The 25,741-nt window shown below is 41.5% G+C and overlaps 1 protein-coding gene across 1 annotated transcript in view; it reads left to right on the top strand.

The window, feature by feature from the left end:
• Nucleotides 1-9,816: 9,816 nt before the first annotated feature.
• Nucleotides 9,817-25,741, top strand: part of LOC136676507 (golgin subfamily A member 6-like protein 25) — a 41,451-nt gene continuing 25,526 nt past the window's right edge. The window contains exons 1-8 of the mRNA XM_066653593.1: nt 9,817-9,952; nt 11,034-11,068; nt 18,220-18,280; nt 18,659-19,066; nt 21,022-21,090; nt 21,387-21,502; nt 21,569-22,076; nt 22,421-23,181. Coding sequence (XP_066509690.1) covers nt 18,256-18,280; nt 18,659-19,066; nt 21,022-21,090; nt 21,387-21,502; nt 21,569-22,076; nt 22,421-23,181 — 1,887 coding nt within the window. The 5' untranslated portion in view covers nt 9,817-9,952; nt 11,034-11,068; nt 18,220-18,255. The remainder of the gene's footprint in view (nt 9,953-11,033; nt 11,069-18,219; nt 18,281-18,658; nt 19,067-21,021; nt 21,091-21,386; nt 21,503-21,568; nt 22,077-22,420; nt 23,182-25,741) is intronic.

The following is a 25,741-nucleotide window of genomic DNA, read 5'->3' as shown; positions in this document are numbered from 1 at the left end:
AATATTTCTACAGCTGCACATCTCTGAAAAAGTCACCTCAGATAAAAGCAGTGTGGACTCCTTTGGGAGTGATGTCACTGTTCTCATGATGATGATGATGCAATATATGAGGCATTACATCATCATCATCATCATGACAGTCTCCCTCATTACATCATCATTACATTCCCCCCTCATTACATCATCATTACAGTCTCCCTCATTACATCATCATTACAGTCTCCCTCATTACATCATCATTACAGTCTCCCTCATTACATCATCATTACAGTCTCCCTCATTACATCATCATTATGGTCTCCCTCATTACATCATCATTACAGTCTCCCTCATTACGTCATCATTATGGTCTCCCTCATTACATCATCATTACAGTCTCCCTCATTACATCATCATTACATTCTCCCTCATTACATCATCATTACAGTCTCCCTCATTACGTCATCATTACAGTCTCCCTCATTACATAATCATTACAGTCTCCCTCATTACGTCATCATTACAGTCTCCCTCATTACATCATCATTATGGTCTCCCTCATTACATCATCATTACAGTCTCCCTCATTACATCATCATTACAGACTCCCTCATTACATCATCATTACAGTCTCCCTCATTACATCATCATTACATTCTCCCTCATTACATCATAATTACAATCTCCCTCATTACATCAACATTACAGTCTCCCTCATTACATCATCATTACAGTCTCCCTCATTACATCATCATTACAGTCTCCCTCATTACATAAACAAATATCCTGTAAATGTTAAAGAGAATTAAACAGCAGCTGTGCTCTAAACCTTCATTTATTTACAAAGTGGATGACCCCAGGTCTGAACTGAAAGTCTAAAGGATGGAGTTGCAGTAAATAAGAGAGACAGGACTTTCTCACATTTTAAAAATAATACATTGTCTATAGTGTTTATATATTGTGTACAGTCCACATTTCTCTCTAACATTTCATCTTTTTATCTTTCTTTCTCTTTGATATTTTAGAGAGCTGTGTGGGTAAGTGAATGTTGTGTATTTCTACTGAAAGTACTGGATGTAGTTTGTGTAGTTTATAAAGTCAGAGGAGAGTTTTAATCCAAGTCATTTTATGTGATGATGCAATATTTGAGGCGTTACATCATCATCACAATCCTCAGTTTCACTAATTACATCATTATCATCATCATTACTGAAAACAGTAGGACAAAAGACACATTTAAACACACACACACACACACACACTATTTGTCTGACTGCATTAGTCTCTAAATCAGAAAATCAAATAATTAGTGTCAGCATCAGTGAGAGACTTGATTCCTGAGATCCTCTCGTCTCCTCCACTTCACTTCTTACTCCTCATGTTTATGACCATTGTAACGTCCAGATTCTCTGTTCCAGTGTGTAGTGTTCACATTAGAGCTGTGTGTAAATTCAGTTTCCTTTTCTGCTGTAATTCAACTGACTTTTTTCAAAGAGAAAGGACTAATGCAACAAATAAAATGTCAAAATAAATCTGCAGTTTTCATCAGAAATGTACGGAGCCCCTAAAGTCTCACGGTGGAAAAATATTATTTAGAGACTTCATCTGTTCCCTCAATTTAGTAATTGGTTCCCTCAGTTTAACAATCCTTTTCAGACAGACGTGACTACGACACTTGTTTGATCTGTCCTGTCCATTCCTTATTCACACATTACAACCACTTTTTATAACTAACACATTAATATCATTCATTATCAATTACCACATAAAAAATTAAATAAAACCTAACGGGGCTTTTGTGGACAGAATTAAGCCTGAAAATGAGATCAGGCAATACCTCATATCGTCCACAAGAGGGCACCCTCAGATTTAATCTGACACCTCTCTCAATGTAATGGGGCATTGTGTGATAATATGACACTTCGGGGATTTGTGACCGCGATTTTTACAAAAAGGACACAGTTACACACCTAGTGAGTCCATTATTGCTGCTCAGAACCGAATATTGCCCAATTTCTCATGTCCATAACACACTCCATGCAATGTATGTTTGTAATTAATATTCACATAAATTACACTCCTCCAATGGAAAAAGGACAGCTCCAGCTTTCATATGTCACCTTCATCTTGTATCTGTTTATTAAAAGTATTGTACCTTTATTTCGTAGGCTACGCTTTGCTGCAGACAATAGAGAATGAAGAAAATAGTTATAAACATACACCTATGCAATAGGCTAAATTAATCAGATCATTACAAATAAGCAGCTTTACAGTGGCACTGACAGGTGTAATCCTCTACACAGCGCGCTTATTTTTCATGGTTTTATTCATATTTTAAACATTCATTCTTAAAAAACAATGACAATAGCAGGTCGATTGGATTTTACTGAATAATTTGCTTGAGACTGAGATGTGATTAAAGCCGCGGCTATGTGCCACACAACAGGAGCCCACTGTCCCACCTCCAGCTGAATGCTCAGTTAAAAACGAGTCCCGTCGGATTCAAAATACTGCCTTTATTCACTCTCTCCTCGACCTGAACTATTAATGTTTTAGTCTATTAACACATGGCTGTAACGTGTAAATAAGGAATGGACAGGAGATCAAACGTGTGTCCTAACGCAGAGCCTGTGTCATGTCTAAACTGAGGGAACGGATTAAGTCTCTAAATAATATTTTTACACCATGAGACTTTAGGGGCTCCGTAGAAATGTATTTTTATGAAGAGATTATTTCATTTTTGAAAACAGTCATCATCACTTTCCACTGATTTAAATGTAATTATTAAGTTATGAAAATATTAAAGGAATATTCACATTCTATTATTCTCTTCCACAGCAGGGCGGAGGTGAGTGTAACTGAGTGGAAGAGAAATGTCTACTCTGATGCTGCTGTGTTGATTCTTTATGAAGAAGCTGTTTGTTGTAGAGACTGAATGTATTGAGCTGTGCTTTGTGTCAGAGCAGTGTTCAGCTCAACATCATCAGCAGAGAGTTTCCTCACACACTTCTGCACTGTGTGTAGCTCACAGCAGCCTGGAGAGACTGAGAGGACATTTATACAATCACACACACACACACACACACACACACACGCACACACAAACACACACACACAGATAACTGGTCTCTAAACTGATACTGAGAGAGGTTCAGAACATTTTAGACGGATCACCTTTAATAGAATCAGAACCACTGATGGTACATGAAGCAGTAAGAGGTGGCATGCCATTGACCTCGAAATATTTACAGTGATACTTTCTATGAGCCCCTATTTATAAGCCTTTAAAAGTGCAGTTATAGCCCTTTATAACATGGTAATAATGCTTTGTAAGCATACATATAAACTCCAGTAATGACTCATTTGGCTCTTATAATGAGCTATTATTGTTTATTTTGTAAGTTATAAACATATATTAACACAAGTCTCACTCTTCATTTTAAAATCCTTTAAATGGATAATGACTCGTGCACAATTATAAACCACCTACAAAATGTGTGAACAATTATAAATACATTATAAATGTTTAAAATGCCATCACTGAGTGCTTCAAGTAAAGTGACTGACAGTTTATATTATTATTTATTATTTAAAACATGAGGAATAGCTAAGTAAACAATGATGGAATTTTAAACATTTATAATGCATTTAAAATCATTCATTTTTATTATAGGTGCTATATAATTATGCACAGGTCATTACCCATTTGAAAGGCAGTGTAATGAATATTGACACTTGTGTTATATGTTTATAACTTGCAAATTAATAAATAATAGCTCATTGTAAGAGTGTTTTTGACGTATTATTGGAGTTTATTATTTATGCAAAACAAAGCATTATTTTTTTAGTTATAAACAGTTATAACTGCACTTATAAAGGCTTATAAATGTGGACTTTATAGAAAGTGTTACCAAATTTACTTATTACTTAATAATTATGGAATTAATTGAAAACTGAACCTAAATTATTCATGAGTAAAATTCATAATCTTTCACAGTTTTCATAATTATACTTTAATAACATTTGAATTAAAAATAATAAAATACGGGCTGCACATACACCATACTGTCACACCTGTCTCTGTGGACGTCTCGTTTCCTCCTTCACTTCAGTCTGTGAATGACTCTGGGGACTTCAGTTCCCATGGTTCAACGGATGGTCACATAACTCCATCAACCAATAGGAACTCTTTCGTGCGCTCTGGGTCACCTGAGTTTTAACTTACAGCTGTTCTGTATTTATCACAATCATTCACGTACTATATAAACCCAGGCTTGGGCATCTGCCAATTGCGAAGTATTGCTAACCTTATGTTACTTATGGTACTTACCGAGTGAACCTTGTTTCTGAAAGCCAACCCGTGTATGACCCTTTCTTACGTTCCTCTTGACTCTGTGTTTTTGGTTCCGGACTGATATTTTTTAGTACGTTGTGTTTTTGACCTCAGCCTGTACCTCACTATTCTTTGGATTGCCCCTTTTGCTGTGACTGCTTTCTCTTTATGGTGTGCTTTGCACATGAACATTTCTGGAGTAAACCTCTTCCTGCTAAAAACCCGCGAGCGTCTCTCTTGTTTACAAAGCCTGACAGAATACTTCGCCTTCAAAATGCAGACGGCGGGTTCTGGTGATTTAACAACTGCTATTGGTAACCAAGGACAGTTGTTAGGACAACATCAATCTATATTGCAGGAATTATCGGAGTCTGTAACTCTATTGAGGCAACAACAGAGCCAGCAACAAGAGCAAATGGCGGTTATTTCTGAACATCTAAAAGGTCTTGTTCACCAGCTACCTCCTGCCCCTTTGCTCGAACCTCCATCAGCCTCAAATGAAGTTTTACCTTCTTCTGTTCCATCATCTCCCTATAGCGTGAGTAAACCGGAGAAATATGATGGTTCTATGGATAAATGTAAGGGGTTTTTGTTGCAGTGCTCTTTATATTTTAATAGCTCCCCTCCATGCTCTGATTTTGCGTGTATATCATTTTTAGTATCTCGGTTGACTGGTAAAGCCCTTGATTGGGCTACGGCCGTTTGGCCTCATGTACAGACTCTCTCTTACGATAGATTTGAGAAAGACTTTAAAACTGTGTTTGATCGTCCTAATGAGGGGAGATCTAATGGCGAACTAATCGCTAAAATACGTCAAGGCAGCAGATCCGTGGCGGATTATGTATTAGAGTTCCGTATTCTCGCTGCTGGTAGCGGCTGGAATGAACCCGCGTTACTCATTGTGTTTTGCAACGGACTTAACGGGGACATTCAGTCGGAGTTAGCCTGTAGGGACGAAGATCTCACATTGGAGGGATTATTCGACTTGGCTATTCGTCTCGACCATCTTTTAAATACTCGTAAACCTCGCAATATGGGAAAGACCTCCCAGGGCCCCCATATTCCTATCCAGCTGCAACATCGCTACAGGGAGTTTCCGGCACCTGCTTCTTTCACTCATCAGGCATCCGAGTACCCTACTCCCATGCAATGTGATTCGTCGCGTCTGACACCAGAAGAAAGGCTTCACCGTCTACACAAAGGTTTATGCATGTATTGCGGTGCAGCTGATCACGTCAATGTCCGGCTCGTCCACGCAAATATCAGGCACCTAACCCTGGAAAGCGCGAGACGCCTCCACAGGCTAATTTGGTGAGTACAATCACAAAGGGGCTTGTTTCGAGGTACTTCACTCTTCCAGTGACTATTCACTGCTCTCAGCCTTCTCCTATGTTTTCAGCCTTGATTGATTCGGGAGCAGAAGGAAACTTCATAACTGCGGCTGTGGTGAAGGAGTTGAAGATTCCTGTTTTGTCTCTGGAAAGATCCCTACAACTATCAGCTATTGATGGAGACCCCCTAGGAACTGGTTTGGTTTCTCAAATGACTGCTCCTGTCCTGTTAGAGACCAGTGCTCTACACAAGGAAAAAATCTGTTTATTTGTTATAGACTCTTCTGACTATCCAGTTATTTTGGGGTTGCCATGGTTAATGAAACATAATCCAGTTATCTCTTGGTCAGAAAGGGGGGTTTTGTCTTGGTCTCCACACTGTTTCAAACATTGTCTGTCAAGACCACAAATTAATATTCATTCAACCTCTATTGAGAGCCCTGATATTAGTACAAGATGTGACATTCCTCATGAGTATAGAGATATTATTGAAGTATTCAGCAAGTTAAAGGCCATGTCACTTCCTCCACATCGTCCCTATGATTGTACTATAGACCTCATAGAGGGAGCTAATCTTCCTAAGACTCGGATTTATCCTCTCACACAAACCGAAAACCAAGCTATGGAAGAGTACATAAAGGAAGCATTACAACAGGGTTTCATTCGTCCTTCCACTTCACCAGTATCAGCGGGATTCTTCTTTGTGGAGAAGAAAGATGGGGGTTTAAGACCATGCATCGACTATAGAGGTCTAAACCAAATAACCAAAAGATATTCATACCCATTACCATTAGTGCCTGAAGCCTTAGAACAGATTAGGGGAGCAAAGGTTTTTACTAAATTAGACCTCCGTAGCGCTTATAATCTGATAAGAATCAAGGAGGGAGATGAATGGAAGACCGCCTTTTCAACTAGTAATGGACATTATGAATATCTAGTGATGCCTTTTGGTTTGGCAATAGCGCCCTCTGTCTTCCAATCTTTTATCAATGATGTACTGAGAGATATGCTGGGAAAATTTGTTACTGCATATTTAGATGATATTTTAATTTATTCACCAGACTTTAAAACTCATGTTCAACAGGTCCGTCAAGTTCTCCATAAATTGTTAGACAATCAATTATATGTAAAAGGAGAGAAATGTGAGTTCCATGTACCAAGAATCTCTTTCTTGGGATATATAATTAGTAGTCAAGGGGTAGTTATGGATGACAACAAAGTAGACGCTGTTCTTAACTGGCCAGTCCCCACTACTATAAAGGGTCTTCAACGATTTTTGGGGTTCGCTAATTTCTACCGCCGCTTTATTAGAGATTATAGCACCTTAGCTGCTCCTTTGACTTCACTACTTAAAGGGTCCCCTAGAAAACTCCAGTGGAACAGTTCAGCTGACGTTGCATTCCAAAGACTTAAAGAGGCTTTTACTAAAGCACCAATTCTACATCACCCTAATCCGAAAATGCCTTTCGTTGTGGAAGTAGATGCTTCCGATGTAGGTATTGGAGCGGTTCTCTCCCAACATTCAGATCTTACTAAGAAACTACATCCGGTAGCCTCTTATTCCCACAAATTAACTTCTACAGAAAGAAACTATGGTATAGGGGACAGGGAATTATTAGCCATTAAATTGGCTCTCGAGGAGTGGCGTCACTGGTTGGAAGGGGCACTATATCCATTCCTAGTTTTAACTGATCATAAAAATCTAGAATACTTACATAATGCTAAAAGACTCAATCCCCGTCAAGCTCGTTGGTCACTTTTCTTTTCGCGTTTTCAATTTAACATTACATACCGCCCGGGTTCACGTAACACTAAAGCTGATACTTTGTCTAGACAGTTTGTTACGGTAGAGGACATGGAGAAGCAAACGGAGGAGATACTGTTACCTGGGGTGGTAGTGGCTGCGGTTAGATGGGAAGTAGATGATAAAATTGATAAGGCTTTAGAATCCCTGAGTATTCCCTCTCAGTGCCCCGTTAACAAGAAATTTGTCCCTACTGAATTCAGAGACTATTTAATCACTTGGGCTCATTAATCACTTACCTCTGGTCACCCAGGTGAGACACGTACTCAAGAATTGGTAAAAGCTAGATACTGGTGGGAAAACATGTCAGCGGATATTCATCGTGTTGTTGCTTCCTGCACAGTCTGCGCACAATGCAAAACCCCAAAGACCTTGCCTGCTGGAAAATTGCTTCCATTACCTGTACCCAATCGCCCATGGTCCCATATAGCAGTTGACTTTGTCACTGATTTACCCCCCTCACAGCAATTCACCACAGTGTTAACAGTAGTAGATAGATTCTCAAGAGCTGTGAGATTTATTCCATTTTGTCAGATACCTACGGCATTTGAAACTGCAGAAGCCCTGTTCAATTATGTGTTTAGACTGTTCGGAATCCCTGAGGACATTGTATCAGACCGAGGTCCACAATTTACTTCCCAGGTGTGGGCAGCATTCTTTGAACATCTGGGGGTCAATGTAAGCCTGACCTCTGGTTATCATCCTCAGTCCAATGGACAATGTGAAAGAGTGAACCAGGAACTGGGTAAATTCCTTAGACTATATTGCCACAAGAACCAGTTAGAGTGGGCTCGTTTTCTCCCATGGGCTGAAATTCCTTAGTAAATTCAACAACTGGTATCACTCCATTTGAGTGTATTTTGGGTTATCAACCTCCTATCATGCCCTGGACAGCGGTGACTACCGAAGTCCCAGCTGTAGACAGCTGGATGAAGAGGAGTGAAGAGGTCTGGGAATCTACTCATCAATACATTGAAAGAATACTAAACAGATATAAGAACTTTGCTGATCGTCATAGAAAGGATACCCCCCTCTATCAGCCTGGAGATCGGGACTCAACTCGGGACTTCAGGTCTGAGGGGGGTTGTAAGAAACTGACTCCCAAGTATATCGGCCCATTTAAGGTTATGGAAAGAATTAATGCAGTTACTTATAAGTTGGATCTACCCAAACAGTATAAAGTTTCACGGTCTTTTCATGTCTCCCTTCTAAAGCCCGTGGTTCCAGGTCCTTTGGACGAGGTGATACCAGGCGGGGCACCTCCGTCTCCGGTGGTTGTGGATGGAGTCCCGGTTTATCAGGTTCATGGGTTGCTGGACTCCAGGAGGAGGAGAGGTCAACTGCAATACCTGGTAGACTGGGAGGGTTATGGTCTGGAGGAGAGGAGTTGGGTTCCTGCCCATCATGTCCTGGATCCTGCCTTGGTGTTGTAGTTCCACCATCTCCACCCTGACAAACCAGCCCCTCGTCCTAGAGGACGCCCCAGGTCTCAACCACTTGGCAAGGGCAGGGTTCCTACTGCTCGACGTTCTGGGGGTCATCCTGGGAGGAGTTCTTCTGTCCAGCCCCTTGTTGACTCAAGTGGTTCAGAGGGCTTACCTGCTCGTTCTGGTGCGAGTCGTCCTGGTCGACCTCGTCCTCCGACTGCGCCGGACTCCTTGGGGGGGGGGGGGATACTGTCACACCTGTCTCTGTGGACGTCTCGCTTCCTCCTTCACTTCAGTCTGTGAATGACTCTGGGGACTTCAGTTCCCATGGTTCAACGGATGGTCACATAACTCCATCAACCAATAGGAACTCTTTCGTGCGCTCCGGGTCACCTGAGTTTTAACTTACAGCTGTTCTGTATTTATCACAATCATTCACGTACTATATAAACCCAGGCTTGGGCATCTGCCAATTGCGAAGTATTGCTAACCTTATGTTACTTACCGAGCGAACCTTGTTTCTGAAAGCCAACCCGTGTATGACCCTTTCTTACGTTCCTCTTGACTCTGTGTTTTTGGTTCCGGACTGATATTTTTTAGTACGTTGTGTTTTTGACCTCAGCCTGTACCTCACTATTCTTTGGATTGCCCCTTTTGCTGTGACTGCTTTCTCTTTATGGTGTGCTTTGCACATGAACATCTCTGGAGTAAACCTCTTCCTGCTAAAAACCCGCGAGCGTCTCTCTTGTTTGCAAAGCCTGACACATAGTTTATTACGTCTATAAGGGAAGAGGGTGGGGAAGATAGCGTTCTCCTGCTTTTTCCACGTAAGGACCGTGATCCTCAGTGTTTTGCTAAATCCATGTACAGAAAGCTTACTGTTTCAGCTGCTTACTTTCTGAACATAAGAGACAGATGTGAGCAGTTTGGACTTTATTTACAAAATGGCCAAAGTGGAAATGAGAAAACAAGCCGAGACCGAGCACAAGAACACACTGAGGAATACTCCAGAATCCAGCAGTGCAACATCCAGAGGCAAAAAGAGAGAAACAATGCGAGTGTTCTGTACGTGCTGAAGGTAAACTGTGGCCATTCTTCGTGTCATTAGAGTCTTAACACAGTTTAACACAAGCGCCGAGAGCCATTGTGAGACCTGCTCAGAGCTCTGTGCTGTTTTCACCTAAAGAGCATAATTGATAAATATTAAACTGAACTCTCTCTCGTTTCTCCTTTGCTTTTCTTTCAAAATGTTTAATACCTTTTCCCAAAGATGTTGTGTGTTCTCATAAATGTTTAATTGTGTTTAAAACATTCAGTTTAGACCTATGTATGTGTTTTCTCTCTGTAATTTTTACTCTGGAGCGGAGGAACAACCAAGGACACACGTATTGCTGTGATAAGACTCATAGGTGGTACTTGGAGGTGGTGGTTTGATAATGAGTGGTACTTGGTGTAAAAAGTTTGAGAAGCACTGTCCTAACGTGTTTAACAGCAGAGACGTGTTTATGTCAGTGTTTCTATTTAATACTGTTCCATGAAGGAAACACTGTTTAATAATGAAATAGAAGCGACTGATCGGCTGAAACATGGAGGGAATGTGTTTATTACAGAGTGAAGTGAAGAAATCAAACAGGATTCAGACGATCAGAAAGTCAGACTTACTGAGGAACCCATCAGGAGAAGTTCTCTAAAGCTCCAGAGCAGCACGTCTCAAACTACACACAAGATTTCACACTCTGAGCTCTTTAGTCTGGAGCTGAGGTTTTAGTGCTCTTTACTTTTATCTCTCAAACTAGAAACACTGCAGAAACAGAGCAGTATTATTATTATTTTAAACACTAAGAGAGTAACAGATGTTCATTTAAAAAATTCATTTTTTTTTTTTTTTTTTTTTTTTTGTTCCTGTTTTGTATCATTGTATGTTATGTAGTGTTATGGATGTGATTGTCTTTATGTGTTCATCATCTGATTGTAACAGCGTCTTTGGGTTACTGAAAAGCGCTTTAAAAATTCCATTTATTATTATTATTATTATTATGTTCATTTACAGTTCCTTAGAGCTTCTACACGTCTTCATGTGATACAGAACTTACAGGTGAATCTGTTTGTGTTATTATGTACTTTCTGTATTTAAATCTTCTAATTTTGTCTCTAATCAGAGCTTTCTCCACTTCCTACAGTCTACATTTCTCAGGTGAGCACATTATCTTCTAATATCTAATAATAATCAGAGTTAATATTATCTGTAGACATAAACAGTGTATAAAGTGGTGCAGAGCGTGTTGTTGTTCAGAGTCTTTAGATGAATGTACTTTGTTTGTTGGATGTTCATTTCTCCTTTAAAAAATTCTTTTCACTTTTTCATTTTTCTTTTCACTTCAAAATACTTTGTTACTTTGACCACAGCACAGTGTCTGTATTAAACACTGTGTTTAGATTTTATTGGCTCAGTTTGACTCTGTTGGATCAGATCGTGTTCAAATCTTGTCTGTGCCTCTCCTTTCCTGTCGCTTTAAAGGAATACAATGTAATGTATTGTAATGTTTTTTTTTTGTCTCCTGAGCGCCCCCTACCTGCTGCTGCGTGTAATTCACACAAACCTCTCTCTCTCTCTGTCTCTCTCTCTTTCTCTTTCTCTCTCTTTCTCTCTCTCTCTCTCCCCCTCTGTGTCTCTCTCTTTCTCCCTCTTTCTCTCTCTCTCTCTCTCTCTCTCTCTTTCTGTTCCTCTTTCTCTTTCTCTCTCTCTTTCTCTTCCTCTTTCTCTTTCTCGCTCTCTCTTTCTCTCTCTTTCTCTCTCTCTCTCTCTCTCTATCTGTGTGTCTCTCTCTCTTCCTCTCTCTTTCTCTTTCTCTCTCTCTCTCTCTCCGAGTGGGCGGAGCGTTTGCGAGTGTGAGAGCGTGCACAGACCGTTTAGTCTGCGTGTTTATTCCCCTTTTTTCCTTCTTTTCTATTTTTTTTTTCAATATTATAGGTTTGATATGTTTAGTTATCTGTGTGTAACAGTTTTTTTTTTCGTTTATTTACTTTATTGTGAGGGTGTGGTGGTGGTGGGGGCGGGGTTAAGGTGTGCTGGGGTTGGCATCTCCCCTGTTGGGAGTTATGGCGTCCCGGGAGGGTATGAGTTTTGAACAATTGAGCCGACGGCACGCGATTAAAGTGCCGGCGGGTGTGAATGTGTCAGTGGAGGAGTGCAGCCTCGCTGTGGGTGAAGCTGTGGGCCATGAGAACATTCTCTCAGCGGCCAGAATGAACGGGTGTATCGTGCTGTTTCTGAGTGACGTAAACAAAGTCACTGAAATGATTACTCTGGGAATTGTAATTAATGACAGATTTTATAATGTTCTTCCCCTCGTTGCCCCCGCAAAACCAGTCACTTTGTCCAATGTCCCGCCGTTTATTTCAGACGAGGTGTTGTCCCACGAGCTGTCCAGGTACGGGAAAATAATGTCACCGATTAAAAAAGTCCCCCTCGGCTGCAGATCTCCGCTCTTAAATCACGTCGTCTCGTTCAGGCGTCACGTTTTCATGATCCTAAAGGACAACACTGATAATCTCAATGTTGCCTTTAAGTTCCGTGTCGACAGCTTCGATTATACCGTGTTTGTCACCACCGAGAGTATGAAATGCTTCGGCTGCGGGCGGGAAGGCCACTTGGTCCGGACAAATCGGCCGCCGCGCCTCCGCACGCCGAGACCGGCAGCACAGCTGGCGCCGAGGCCGGAGAGGAGCGGGCCGAGGGAGCTGCGCAGGAGACAGGGCCTGACAGTGGAGCGGGAGCCGAGGGACGAGCACTGTGGGCAGTACTGAGATGGGGGATGCTGTGATGGATGACAATGAGAAAGGTGCTGTGGAGGCGGGCGAGTCACAGGAGGAGCAGGCTACGCCCAGCGACGCGGCAAAACCCGTGTTTAAGACCCCATCAATAAACGAAAGAAAACCCGGCAGAGTCAGTATCAGACACGCGGTGCTGAAAAGAACATTTTCCAGTTTTTATGGAGTAACTCAGGGGAGGAAGGTTTCACTGATCAGGAAGTATTCAGGTGAAAAAAGATACTGGTTAAACTCCATCACCGGCTCAATGATGACAGCAGTGAAATGGCCTGAACCTCTCTGTAGAGTCCTGCGCGGTGTGCTGTAGTCTGTGGTGTCTCTCATGCTTTTCTTTATGATGAATACATTTAATATAGCAACATAAAATGTGAATGGAGCCAGAGATTGGTATAAGAGAGCCCAAATATTTTAACTGATCAAACTGAAACACATTGACGTAATGTTTCTTCAGGAAACGCACAGCGATGAGCAGAATGCTGTGGACTGGTTAAAGGAATTTGACGGTCAGGTGTTTTTCAGCCACAGAGTTCAGTGTCTGGTGGCGTGGCCCTGCTTCTGTCCAAAGCCTGCTCTCCTCAGTCTGTGGAGGTTGAGGAGGTGGTCAGAGGAAGACTTTTAAAAGTCTGTATTACTTTTGAACATTGTACTTTTACTTTTATATGTGTTTATGCCCCATTTGTGCTGGGGGTGGACAGGATACTGTTTTTAGATGAAGTTTGTAAGACTTTAGATGGCTGTAGTACAGATGATTATCTGGTTTTAGCAGGTGATTTTAACTGTACAGAGTCCAGTGTGGACAGAAACCACCCTGAACCACACCCTGCATCATGCAGGAGACTGGTCCAGCTCATTAACCCTTGTGTTGTCTTGCAGGTCAAAAGTCACACACTACCATGTTTAGCTGTAGAAAAAATACCTTAAACTATCTTTTTCCAACTTGAAATTTTATGACTTTTCCTAAAGAGACCCCTTCATTAGAAAAAATGATACTTTGTTTTTGTTTATGTTTCCATGTGAGCTGTACACCACTAGGGTACAAAGATTGTCTTATGGGTCATTTTTGACCCGTGAATTATAAAAGCATTTAAACACCAGAAAAAAGTTCAAAGGCCACACACAAACTCTCTCTAATACACACACACACATAAAAGAAACTCCGGCCTAATAACACATGATCAGTTCTTAGGTCGGAGTTTCTTTGATGGGACCCTGAATCAAAGTACCCCAGTTGGTTGCTTGCTGAAGCCATGAATAGACATTTCAGTGCCCAACAGGTCCTGGATGAGATATTTTCAGGAGCTCTGAAGGAACAAGAGGATGAAGATGTATCTGAAGAGGAAGATGGGGAGGAATGCAACCCAGAGGATGATGCATCTTCAGATGAAGAAGAAGAGGAATTCCCTCACGCTGACAGAGAGACTTTTTTGTCAAAGAACGGCAAAAGTGCATGGTCCTCATCAAACTCAGACAGCAACCAGGGAAGAACAGCAGCATCAAACATCATAAGGATGACTTCAGGGCCAACAAGGTATTCGGCTGCCCATGTCCAGGACATTTTATCCACCTTTCTCCTGTTCATTACACCAGCCATCAAAAAAATCATCCTGGAAAACACAAATTTGGAAGGTTTCCGGAAATATGGAGAAAACTGGAAAAAAATGGATGAGATTGACCTGCGTGGCGACATAGGGCTTTTGATGGCAGGAGATCAACCCAACCTGGATGTCAGGGAAGAAAAACAAGAGAAGGATGTTCCTTGAGCAGTTGAGAAAGGCTCTTGTCACCCCGTGTATTGAGAGAAGGGAGCGCCTGCCCCGCACAGAAGCCTCTGCAGCCATTGTGGAAGCTGTTCCGGGAGTTGCATCTTGTCCTGATCCACCTGAGTCTGCAGCTGGGTCACTCAAAAGAAAAAGGTGCCAGTTCTGCCCCTGGAAGAAGGACTGCAAGACAAAAGCTGTGTGCTGCACATGTGGGAAATACATACTGTCCTACATGTGCTGAATAGAGTTTATGTTGAATATTGTTCACAAAATCAAGCAACATTTTGCTGTTTTGTTAGTGTTATGAGAGAAATATTTTTATAATTCATTTCCTAAAAAATATAAAATAAAACTTGTTGACAAAAAAGTTCCAGATTGTTGACTGTCTTTTCCCTTTCAATATAATTAATTCAGAAGTAATAACTTCACATTTATATTATAGCAATAATAAACCTCTACTGTGTAAAAGAAAACTGTTGTGACAGTGTAATCTTTTTCACTGGTGATCTTCTTGTATTGTGTAATAAGCTTTGGTAGGGCGGGTCATTTTTGACCCATAGGACAAGGGGAGTAAACAGAATGTTAAGATCGCACAAGGGTTAATAAACATGACCTCAGTGATGTTTGGACAGTGTTAAATAATGGACAGACCCAGTACACATGGACCCACTCCAGAGAAAACTCTTTATCACTAGCTAGACTTGACAGGTTTTATTGTTTTAAACATTGTCTTAACATTTTTAGGACTTGCAAAATCTCACCAGTGTCCTTCTCTGACCACAGCCTGGTCCAGTGTACTGTGTGTGTCAGAGATATTAAACCAAAGAGTGCTTATTGGCATTTTAACACAACCCTTTTAGAAGATAAACATTTTAGAGACAGTTTTAATTTCTTCTGGGGTGAGTTTAGATCCACTAAGTCATCTTTTAAAACTTTACAGCAGTGGTGGGATTTTGATAAAGTCCAGATTAAAGAGCTGTGTCAGCAGTATACTTACAGCGTCACTAAAGACTTAACTCGATCTATTGAGATTGAAATAGTGGAGCTCCAACATTTGTCCACTGGAAATCGAGAGCATTTTGAAGCTCTCAAGTCTAAAAAAGTTGCACTGGCGACCTGATTGGTGTAAAGGCGCAGGGAGCTCTGGTTAGGTCCCGCTTTCAAACAGCATCGCAGATGGACGCTCCATCCAGATTCTTTTTCAGTCTAGAACGCAAAAATGGTCAGAGCAGGAACATGCATACCCTACGATCTGAGACTGGTGCTTTACTGCCTGACCCTGCAGAGATTAGACGGAGGGCAGTCCAGTTTTATTCTGATTTATACAGCTGTGATTACAAAGAGCAACCTGAACTGGAGAATGTCTTCTTAGAAGGTCTGCCACATTTCACGGAAGAATCCGCTTTAGGACTTGAGAGACCACTGTCCCTGGTAGAACTGAGAGATGCTCTATGGAGCATGGAAAGTGCAAAAGCACCTGGCGTTGATGGGCTCCCAGTTGAATTTTTCAAGTCCTTCTGGTCAGTACTTGGCGAAGATCTTCTGGAAGTCCTCAGTGACAGCCTGTCAAAGGGAAGGCTACCATCCAGCTGCAGGAGGGCAGTTCTAACCCTGTTACCCAAAAAAGGTGACCTACAGGAAATTAAGAACTGGAGACCAGTCTCACTGCTCTGCTGTGACTACAAACTCCTGTCCAAGGCACTGGCGGTCAGGCTGAGGGAGGTCATGGGTCGGATCGTCCACCCTGACCAGACTTACTGCATTCCAAACAAGTACATTTTTTATAACATATTTTTAATTCGTGACTTTTTGGACTATTGGGTTTAGATGCTGGTCTGATTTCACTAGACCAAGAAAAGGCATTTGACAGGGTTGAACACAACTATCTTTGGAAGTTCTTAGCAGCCTTTGGTTTCACCCCTGGTCTTATAGCCATGATCAGGGCTCTGTACTGTGACGCTGAAAGTATACTGAAAATCAACAGTGGTTTAAGCTGTCCTTTTAAAGTCCAGAGAGGGATAAGGCTGGGCTGTTGTTTGTCAGGGATGCTGTATGCCCTGGCCATAGAACCCCTGTTACACAGACTGCGACAAACCCTCTCTGGTTTTACCATACCCAATTGTTCCAAGTGTTTTATACTATCTGCATATGCTGATGATGTTGTTGTGATTTTAAAGCACCAAACTGACATTGACTGCTTAATTAACACAGTCCATGACTTTGGGAAAATTTCTTCTGCCAAAGTTAAATGGACTAAAAGTGAGGCACTGTTGGTGGGAAGCTGGTTGAGTGGGGTACTTAACCTACTGCAGGGGCTGAACTGGGTGAGGAGAGGGTTTAAGTACTTAGGTGTGTTTTTAGGAGATGTAAACACAACTCAAAAAAACTGGGACGGGATTCTAGAAAAAATCAAAGGCCGCCTTAATAGGTGTACCTGGTTATTGCCTCAACTGTCCTACAGAGGACGGGTTTTAATCTGTAATAATCTAGCAGCATCTTCTTTATGGCACAGGTTAGTGTGTTTAGATCCCCCTCCAGGTGTACTGTCCAACATACAGACTCCCTTAGAACCGACACACCATGGCGGGAAAAACTGGATTTAAAAGAACATTTAAAAAGACATTAAACCAGCCTGGAGAGCACTCTATAAACCACCGTTGACTAAGTGCTATGGTGATATACAGTGGAGAATCATTCATTGTGTTATGGCTGTTAATGCCTTCATCTCTGTTATAAATCCAGCTGTGGATCAAAGCTGTCCGTTCTGTGGCGAGAGAGAAACTGTAGATTGATGCCACTGTTCCAACTTTTAGAGCTTGTTTTTAATTGTTTTCCTGTTATTTTTACAAAAACAGGATTTAAATACACACGGACACGAAAAACACAGTGTTAACTTTTAAATTTTATTATCGGCTCTGCTAAAATGGCAATATGGATGAGTAGGAGGAGCACTATCAAGGATCTCAGTGATGGTGATGCCATAACTGTCTTTAAAAGGTTGATCAAAACACGGACCTTAACAGATTTTATGTATTACTCCACCAGAGACTTGGACAGCTTTGAAGAAGTGTGGTGTTTTATGGATATTTTATGCTGGGTCGTTAGTGATGACAAACTCAGTTTTGCTAGATTCTTGGCTTGAGCCAGTGTTTGTTTGTGAATTGTATTCTGTTTGCTTGAGAATACCTTTTTTTAATTTTATGTGTATATTTTCAGCTCACGTTTACTGTGATTTTGTATGGTGGTTTTTTAAATTTTGAAGAACTAGAGTAATAAAGTTTTGTTGATAAATTAAAACAAAATTCTCTCTCTCTCTCTATCTCTCTATCTTTCCCTTTCTCTTACTCTCTCTCTCTGTCTCTCTCTCTATCTTTCCCTTTCTCCTTCTCTCTCTCTGTCTCTCTCTCTCTCTTTCTCTCTCTCTCTCTCTCTCTGTGCTATTATGTCATTACTGTGAATACTGAGCTAGTTTCTTGTTGTAGAGAGGTACACACGTGAGATTTGTGCTGTAAAGTGTTACACATTTCTTGCGAGAGCCCCCCGCCCTGTGATTCAGAAGTTGCTTAGTGCAGTAAACCAGCAGAGGACCCGGCGTAGCCACAACAGAGGCTCTATTCTCTGTTAGTGATCTCAGCTCTCAGTGATTCAGACCCACACTTCAACAGTGATTTAAACAGAGACTCAGTTATTGTTCATATCACATCAATATTAACTTCATACATGAACCTTCACACTGTTTTATTCACTTCTACAGAGACACAGAGAATGGACAGAAGAGGAGAGAAAGAAAATGGAGGAATCTGCTCTGAGGACGGGTGAGTAATGAAAAGATACAAAATAAAAGTCACAGATGGTTCTGCCTTTTATTCTCTGTTTAGTAACAGAAGAGTCCAATGTGTTTATATCATTTTTACACTCTTCTCAAATCACATTTTATTTTCTAAGTGTAAATTACAGGGAAGTTAGAATCTGCAGATTTAGATGCACACTTTATTTTCTTAATTGAACATTGAATGGAGCATGGAATATAAAATGTGCCATAATTTTACACAGGTCATATTATAATTATTGTGATTTCTTAAATGTAATAAATAAACAGTCATTATTCCTATTTATAAATGTGTATAAATTTATGTGAAATCAGGACAATGTCCAGTTTGATTCTGAGTGTTTTATTAATGTGTTTCTCACAGAGTTAAAAGGACTGAATGTTGAAAGACTGAACATCGTTCTTAAAGAGAAAGAGAATCTTCTAATGGAGAGAAACGAACAACTGACAGAAAAAGACAAACAGCTCCAAGAGAAAGAAAAACTTCTGACAAATAACACAGAGACACTTCAGATGAAGGACAAGATGCTGGAGGAGAAAGACACAGAGCTGGAGAATGTGAGGAAACTGCTGAGAGAGAAAGAGTCTCTACTGGAGAACACAGTGAAAGAGGTGGACAGCTGTAAAAATCAACTGGAGACACAGAGAAAGGAGCTGCAGGAAAAGAGCAGCACACTCCAGAAGATGAAGATCCAACTGGAAGAAGAGGAAACCGAAGTCACTCTTCAGCAGAAAGAGCTAAAAGAGAAAGAACAGCAGCTTAAACTCACAGGTGAGAATTTACAGACACAGATTAATAAGACAGTATATTTTCTTACAATATGTTTATTGACTTGAGCAAATATTTGACAAATATAAACAGATAACCACAATGACTGTAGTTAATTTTTCACATTTAAAAATGATGAATAAAAACAGGCCTTGTCCTAATGGTTAGAGGTCTGGGCTTGGTACCAGAAGGTTGCCGGTTCAGCTGGCAGGAACATCCACGGCTAAAGTGCCCTTGAGCAAGGCACTGAACCCCAAAATGTTCCCCAGGTGCCGGGGATGGCTGCCCGTCTCTCTGGGTGTGTGTTCACAGCCCCTAGTGCACTAGTGTGTGTGTTCACTGCCACAGATGGGTTAAATGCAGAAGACACATGAATAACTGCACACTATTATTATCACATTATTATCATTGAAACACCCAGCATCTCACAGCAGTTTCAGAAAGACTGAACACCTTGACTCTAACGAAGGTACCCACACTGATTCAGATTCTCCTGCTCTTCCTCTCATGATGTAAGTGCTGTCTCTTTCACTCACACATGCATCGAAGGGTCATTTATTTACAGAAAAAGCTATAATTCTCCTGTCCTTCAGGAGTCCAGAGTCAATTAAAAGAACCTGAATGAGTTTTCCATCATGTTTTTAATTGTGGACAGTGTTTAATTGTGGACATTTTTAAAGGGGCATGTTTTGAAAAACTCACTTGTTCAGTGCATATGTGCACATTAATGTGGGAATTTGTAACCCACCAAAAACATGTTGAGGAAGAGCACCCAATGTTTATTGAGGTCTGCGTAAATCTGAAAACGTGGGATAACATGAGCCATTCTGAATTTGTGTTGACATCAGAATGACACTGCCCACACTCTGAGGATCTCCAATCACAGAACTGGACCCAGAAGCAAAGGTGGGGTTAAACTGTGTTAAACAGACACAGTGGAGACATGAGAAAACAGAGCCAAAATAAGAGCAGTAAATGTAAAAAGATGTGGAGGAGAAATAAAACTGTGTTAAAACAGACCTCATGTGTCTTGCCTGATGTAGCTGTTCCACACCAGACCAGCTGCTCACACTTTGTCTACTGCTGCCAGCCTCAGACCACTCACCATCACCCACCACCATACATTACGTTGAAGTAGACATGGACTCGGATTACTAACCCTCAGACTGATGCTTCCAGCACTATTATAATTATTATTGTCCCAGACTGATGCCACTGTCACTGTTGTTGTTGTTATTATTATTGCTTTTACCCCAGTACTTCTATCACTCTTACATCATTACTCTAGTATAACTACACTACAGCAAAATGACAGACTGAACTGGTGATACTGCCACTGTCTTCTTTGGCTGCTCACCTGGGTCCATGGGGGTACAGTCATTGGTGTGCAGTGGGGAGTGTGGAGCACTCGTACTTGTGATCTGGATTCCCAGCCTCTCCTGCTGTTCTCTGCCAGTGAGGAAGTTGGTGATCCACTGGCAGGTGAGGGCTGGCACACTGAGCTGGGTCTGTTTGCTCTGTAGGCGTTCTTGTGATTCTTGTGGTGTTTTGACCAAAGCAGGTCACAGATGCTTCATTAAATCCCAGAACTGTGTTCCCTTGTGGAAAAGGGCTACATATGTCATGTTTAACAGAAGTTTCCAGAATGTCAGGGGAGCAGTGTTTCAAGTTTAACAGGGTAATGTACGTCCACATTAACCCTTCATATTCCCCTGCACTATGTACTACCCCATGTGGGAGAAAAGAGATAAATGGGAGGAGGATGTTTAATATGCAGATGTGCTTTACTCCAGATGTGAATAGTATTTTGGGGGAAAGGTTCTCTGTTGTTCTTTTCAGATGTGTTGTGTTTGTGGAGTATAGATCCAGCTTTAATGGAGATATGGTTCTGACATCTGCTCAATATTCATATACAATATCTGTGTGATTAAATGAATGCTCTGTCTTTATCATTTCAGCACAACAGAACTCTGATCTACAAACTCAATCTCAAAGTCTGAGAAGTGTTGTTTCTTCACAGAAGACTGGTGAGTTTTTACCATTTAATCCATCAATCTCAGTCTTTATTAACTGTTAATTAATGTCTGTGAATAATTACTAATAATTGTCATTAATTGTCTGTGTTATTAGTTCCTCATGAATGTGTTTAACTGCTCTTTTCCACACGCCGTTCCTGACACAGAGACAGAATCTAAACAGTGCTCTTGTTTCTGCACTGGCTGAAAAACAGAGATGACTGCTCTATGATTGTGTTTCTCAGTGTGGAGAACATGTGAACCTGTTTAATTATGATCTAAAATGTAGAATTCATGATTCCTTACAGATTTAGAAGAAAAGGCCACACAGCTGAAAGAGAAACAGAACATTATAACAGAACGAGACACGCAGCTAATGGAGAGAGAGACACAGCTTCAGGAGAAAGACAGACTTCTCACGGAGGTCAGAGATGAACTGAGACAAACCAGAAGTGAATTAGAGCAGAATCATAGAATACAAATGGAAGAGATGGAGAAAAGACTTCAGGAGAAAGACACAGTTCTAAAAGAACATTTAGAGACGATTGATAAAAGAGACACGTTATTAAAAGAGACAAATGAAAGACTTGAAGGTGTTAGTGAACAGTTTAAGGAGAAAGACACAGAGCTGGAGAATGTGAGGAAACTGCTGAGAGAGAAAGAGTCTCTACTGGAGGACACAGTGAAAGAGGTGGACAGCTGTAAAAATCAACTGGAGACACAGAGAAAGGAGCTGCAGGAAAAGAGCAGCACACTCCAGAAGATGAAGGTCCAACTGGAAGAACAGAAAACTGAAGTGAGTGAAAAAGACAAACAGCTTGAAGAGAAGGAGAGGATTGTAAGTGAGATACACACACAGCTAATGGAGAGAGAGGAGCAGGTTAAAGAGAAAGAGAGACTTCTAGAGGAGAGGAACAAGCAGCTGCAGGAAAGAACACATCCTCCATCATCAGTTCCAGTCAGGAGGAGAAACAGCAAGCAGGGGATTCCTCCAGACTGTAAGTAACTGACCAGGTCACTTACAATAATTTCTGCATTTTCATTTTCAGAGTATTTTTTATTACTGTGAAAGTTTTATCACGCACTGTCTGTGTTTAATGAGGATTTGATTTATGATTAAAGCAATATTATTAAATATGTACTATATTTTATATTTTAGAGTATGTTTTATATGTTTTTCATTTATTTGTTGAGTTTGTTTATGGAGGATAAACAGCAAAGAAGCCATTCCTCCAAGCAGTAAATAATCACACATTCATATAGTTTCTGAAATATTTCTCTAGACAGACCATTCTCTCACGCTCAGTAATAAATGAACCCCTTCATTCTTGTTGATCTGCAGTGAGTGGAGAGTCTCCTCCAGAGTCTGGTGGTGTATCAGAGCTGAGGCTGGTTCTGCTGGGGAGGACTGGAAGTGGGAAGGGTGCAGCAGGAAACAGGCTCCTGGGCCGAGAGGAGAGGAGCAGGGCTGGAGCGTCTACAGTGAGGCAGCAGAGTGAGAGCAGACAGGGCCAGGTGGCTGGGAGGCAGGTGACTGTGGTGGACACTCCTGACTATTTCAGTCCTGGACTCTCTCTGGACGAGCTGAGACAGGACGTGGGACTCTGTGTCCGTCTGTCGGCCCCAGGACCCCACGCCTTCGTCCTAGTCATACCAGTGAAGCAGACCTCAGGAGAGGAGAGAGACATGCTACAGAAAATGGAGGAGATGTTTGGAGAGAGATGCTGGAGGAACACCATGATCCTCTTCACCATCACTGATGAAGACCAAGAGAAGAAGATTGAAGAGTTTGTCCAGTCAGGAAACCAGGAGGTCCAGAGCCTTGTGGAGAAATGTGGGAACAGGTTTCACTGTCTCAACATTAAGGAGAGTGGAGAGGGGTCTCAGGTCTCAGAGCTGCTGGAGGAGATCGAGAAGATGGTGGAAGGAAACAGAGAGAAGTTCTACAGCAGTGAGATCTTCCTAGAGACAGAAGCTCAGATCAGAGCAATGGAGACAAAGATCATGAAAGAAATGGAGGAAAAGAGGGTGAAGGAAGAGAAAGAAATTAAGGAAAAACATGAAAAGGAGCTGCAGAACTCTCTGAGAAGGATAGAGGGAGCAGTACAAGAGCACGAAGGAGAAATAAAACAACTTAACCACCGAACAACTGACCTAGAGAGAAGAATGAAAGAAGAGAGGGATGAAGAGAAAAGGAGAGGACTGGAACGAGAGCTGGAGAGAGAGTTAGACCGAAGGACAGAAATGGAAGAAAAGGTGAAGAGACTGAAAGAGAAGAGAGAAAGGGACAGGTGTGAGTTGGAGGAGAGACACAGACGGGAGATGGAGGAGATCATGGAGACGCATGAAGGAGAAGCCAGAGCTGAAGCAGAGAGAAACTTAATGAAGATCCTGCTGCCAGAAATCCGGAGAAATATTTTGGCTTCAAAGTCAACGGCTGAGTGTCCGAACTGCAAGAGTCAAGGGCCCAAATCTGATCAGTATTTTAGGACAGCAGTTGCATGTGCGTGCATAGCACATCAGTTGTTGTTATAACGAGGCAACTGTGGAGGTGTTAAGAGGAGCAGTACCTGGGAAAATGAAACAAATCATCACATTGATAACAGACCATGAATTATTGTTTATTTACTCTTTATTTAAGTGCCAGTTGTGTTCATGGTTCTGAGTTCTTTAGAAATAGACAACAACAGAAAAGGGAGGTGGTCTTTGTCGTGTTTGTTGCTGAAATCACTGCGTGCACTAAAGTTAACCAAGAGATCTGGACCTGCTCAAAGAGCAGCAACTGGTGAGAACGTGTGGTCCTGGGGTGAGGAAACTTAAAGACAACTTTTACAAATCTAGAGATCTACAGTTCTCACAGCAAAACAAACTCCCCCTGCTGTTTGTGTTCCTTTGGAAGCTCTGTGTCTTTTAAGGTGGAACAGTGTGTTTGAGTCAGAAGTGACTGTAGCTTGTTTGTAGTCGAAGTGTAACTGGTCTGTATGCCTTTATTCACTGTTTGAATTATCACAGAAACTCATTTGTAACTCAAATTGTTACATTTGTATCACCTTCGGTCTGTGTTTACTTTCATGCAGTAAGCACTCTCCAGAATGTGGAGTCGGTTCGACTTTGTGTTATGCGTCTGAAACCAAAAATAAGTCAATGTTACCCACGTATGGAGCAGGAATAAAGCAACATCCTATTCATGTTTATTCATTCATTCATTATCTGTAACCGCTTATCCAATTCAGGGTCGCGGTGGGTCCAGAGCCTACCTGGAATCATTGGGCGCAAGGCAGGAATACACCCTGGAGGGGGCACCAGTCCTTCACAGGGCAACACAGACACACACACATTCACAACTACGGACACTTTTGAGTCCAATCCACCTACCAACATGTGTTTTTGGACTGTGGGAGGAAACCGGAGCACCTGGAGGAAACCCACACGGACACGGGGAGAACACACCAACTCCTCACAGACAGTCACCCGGAGCGGGAATCGAACCCACAACCTCCAGGTCCCTGGAGCAGTGTGTACCTGCTGCGCCACTGTGCCGCCCTATTCATGTTTAATTTCATTTAAATATTTTTATACTCCCCACTGTCCAATGCCTCCAGATGCTGTTTCTCTGTTGTGCCTGAATGGTAGCAGGCTCCTGAACCATTTCAGACCGAGATAAGAGACTTTTTTTGTTCCAGTTACCTAGCCAGGGATGCGTACAAACACCAGACAGCACACAAACAGAGCAGTGAGGAAACAAACAAAAAGAAATTGTGATCATCGCCTTAAAAGATTTTTCTTTTTCTTTTTTTTTTTGTGAGGGTGTGGAGGGTCTTCTGACCAGAGTGGGCTACTCATCTTTAGCTCAGGTGTTTGTGGTGGTAAATAACCATGTTTCTTAACTATAGAAGAGGTACACATTAGGCTGTGTTACTAAAAGTGTTTATGAAGTTTCCATGGGTCAACAACCTCTTCAAGATTATTCAGAATTTTAGAAGAAGGTGGGGTTTCCTCAGTGTGTGGGGACGTCACATGATGATAAACACACACAAAATCCACTTTCCACAGTGAAACTCAGTCGTCTGTCCAGAAAACAGATTTGAATCAGATATTAAACCACCTATAAATGTGGCTCAGATTTGATTTCATCAGATTTAATGTTGCTGTTCAGACTACAGAAAAATCCCTCTTCCTCAAATCAGAAATGAGTAGAAACCAAACCTGCCCTGCCATTTGAACCAAGCCACTGTGAGAAAAGATTAAGGATTCCTCACGGTCTAAAGGAATCTCAGAGGTTTAAAGATTAATTTCACTGATGAAACAATTATACTCAGTTGTGCACAAAGGCATTTATTCAGTTTATTGTGATGATTATGGAGAGAGGGGCATCAGGAGGAACGTGTGAACTCAGTGTAGAGGAGTAATGAAGTGACCTTCTAAAAAGCCTAAGCCTAAAGATGGGAAACACAAAGTGGTTTGGACTGGATATTAAAACACTACTCCAGCCAATCAGCAACAGGTGGGTGTTCCTGGTCTTGCACAGGAGACCGGAGGAGCAGGGGAGAGTTGGACCACACTTATTGTCATAGAGATATGATTTCAAAGTGCAAGCTTGTGGAAAGAGAGACAGTTTTATTAAGACAAATGCTCTCTCCCACTCAATCAAAGAGTGTCACCG

This window comes from Hoplias malabaricus, chromosome 2 (genome assembly GCF_029633855.1).
Source record: "Hoplias malabaricus isolate fHopMal1 chromosome 2, fHopMal1.hap1, whole genome shotgun sequence".
NCBI lineage: Eukaryota > Metazoa > Chordata > Actinopteri > Characiformes > Erythrinidae > Hoplias > Hoplias malabaricus.
This window is presented reverse-complemented; position numbering and strand designations above follow the sequence as displayed.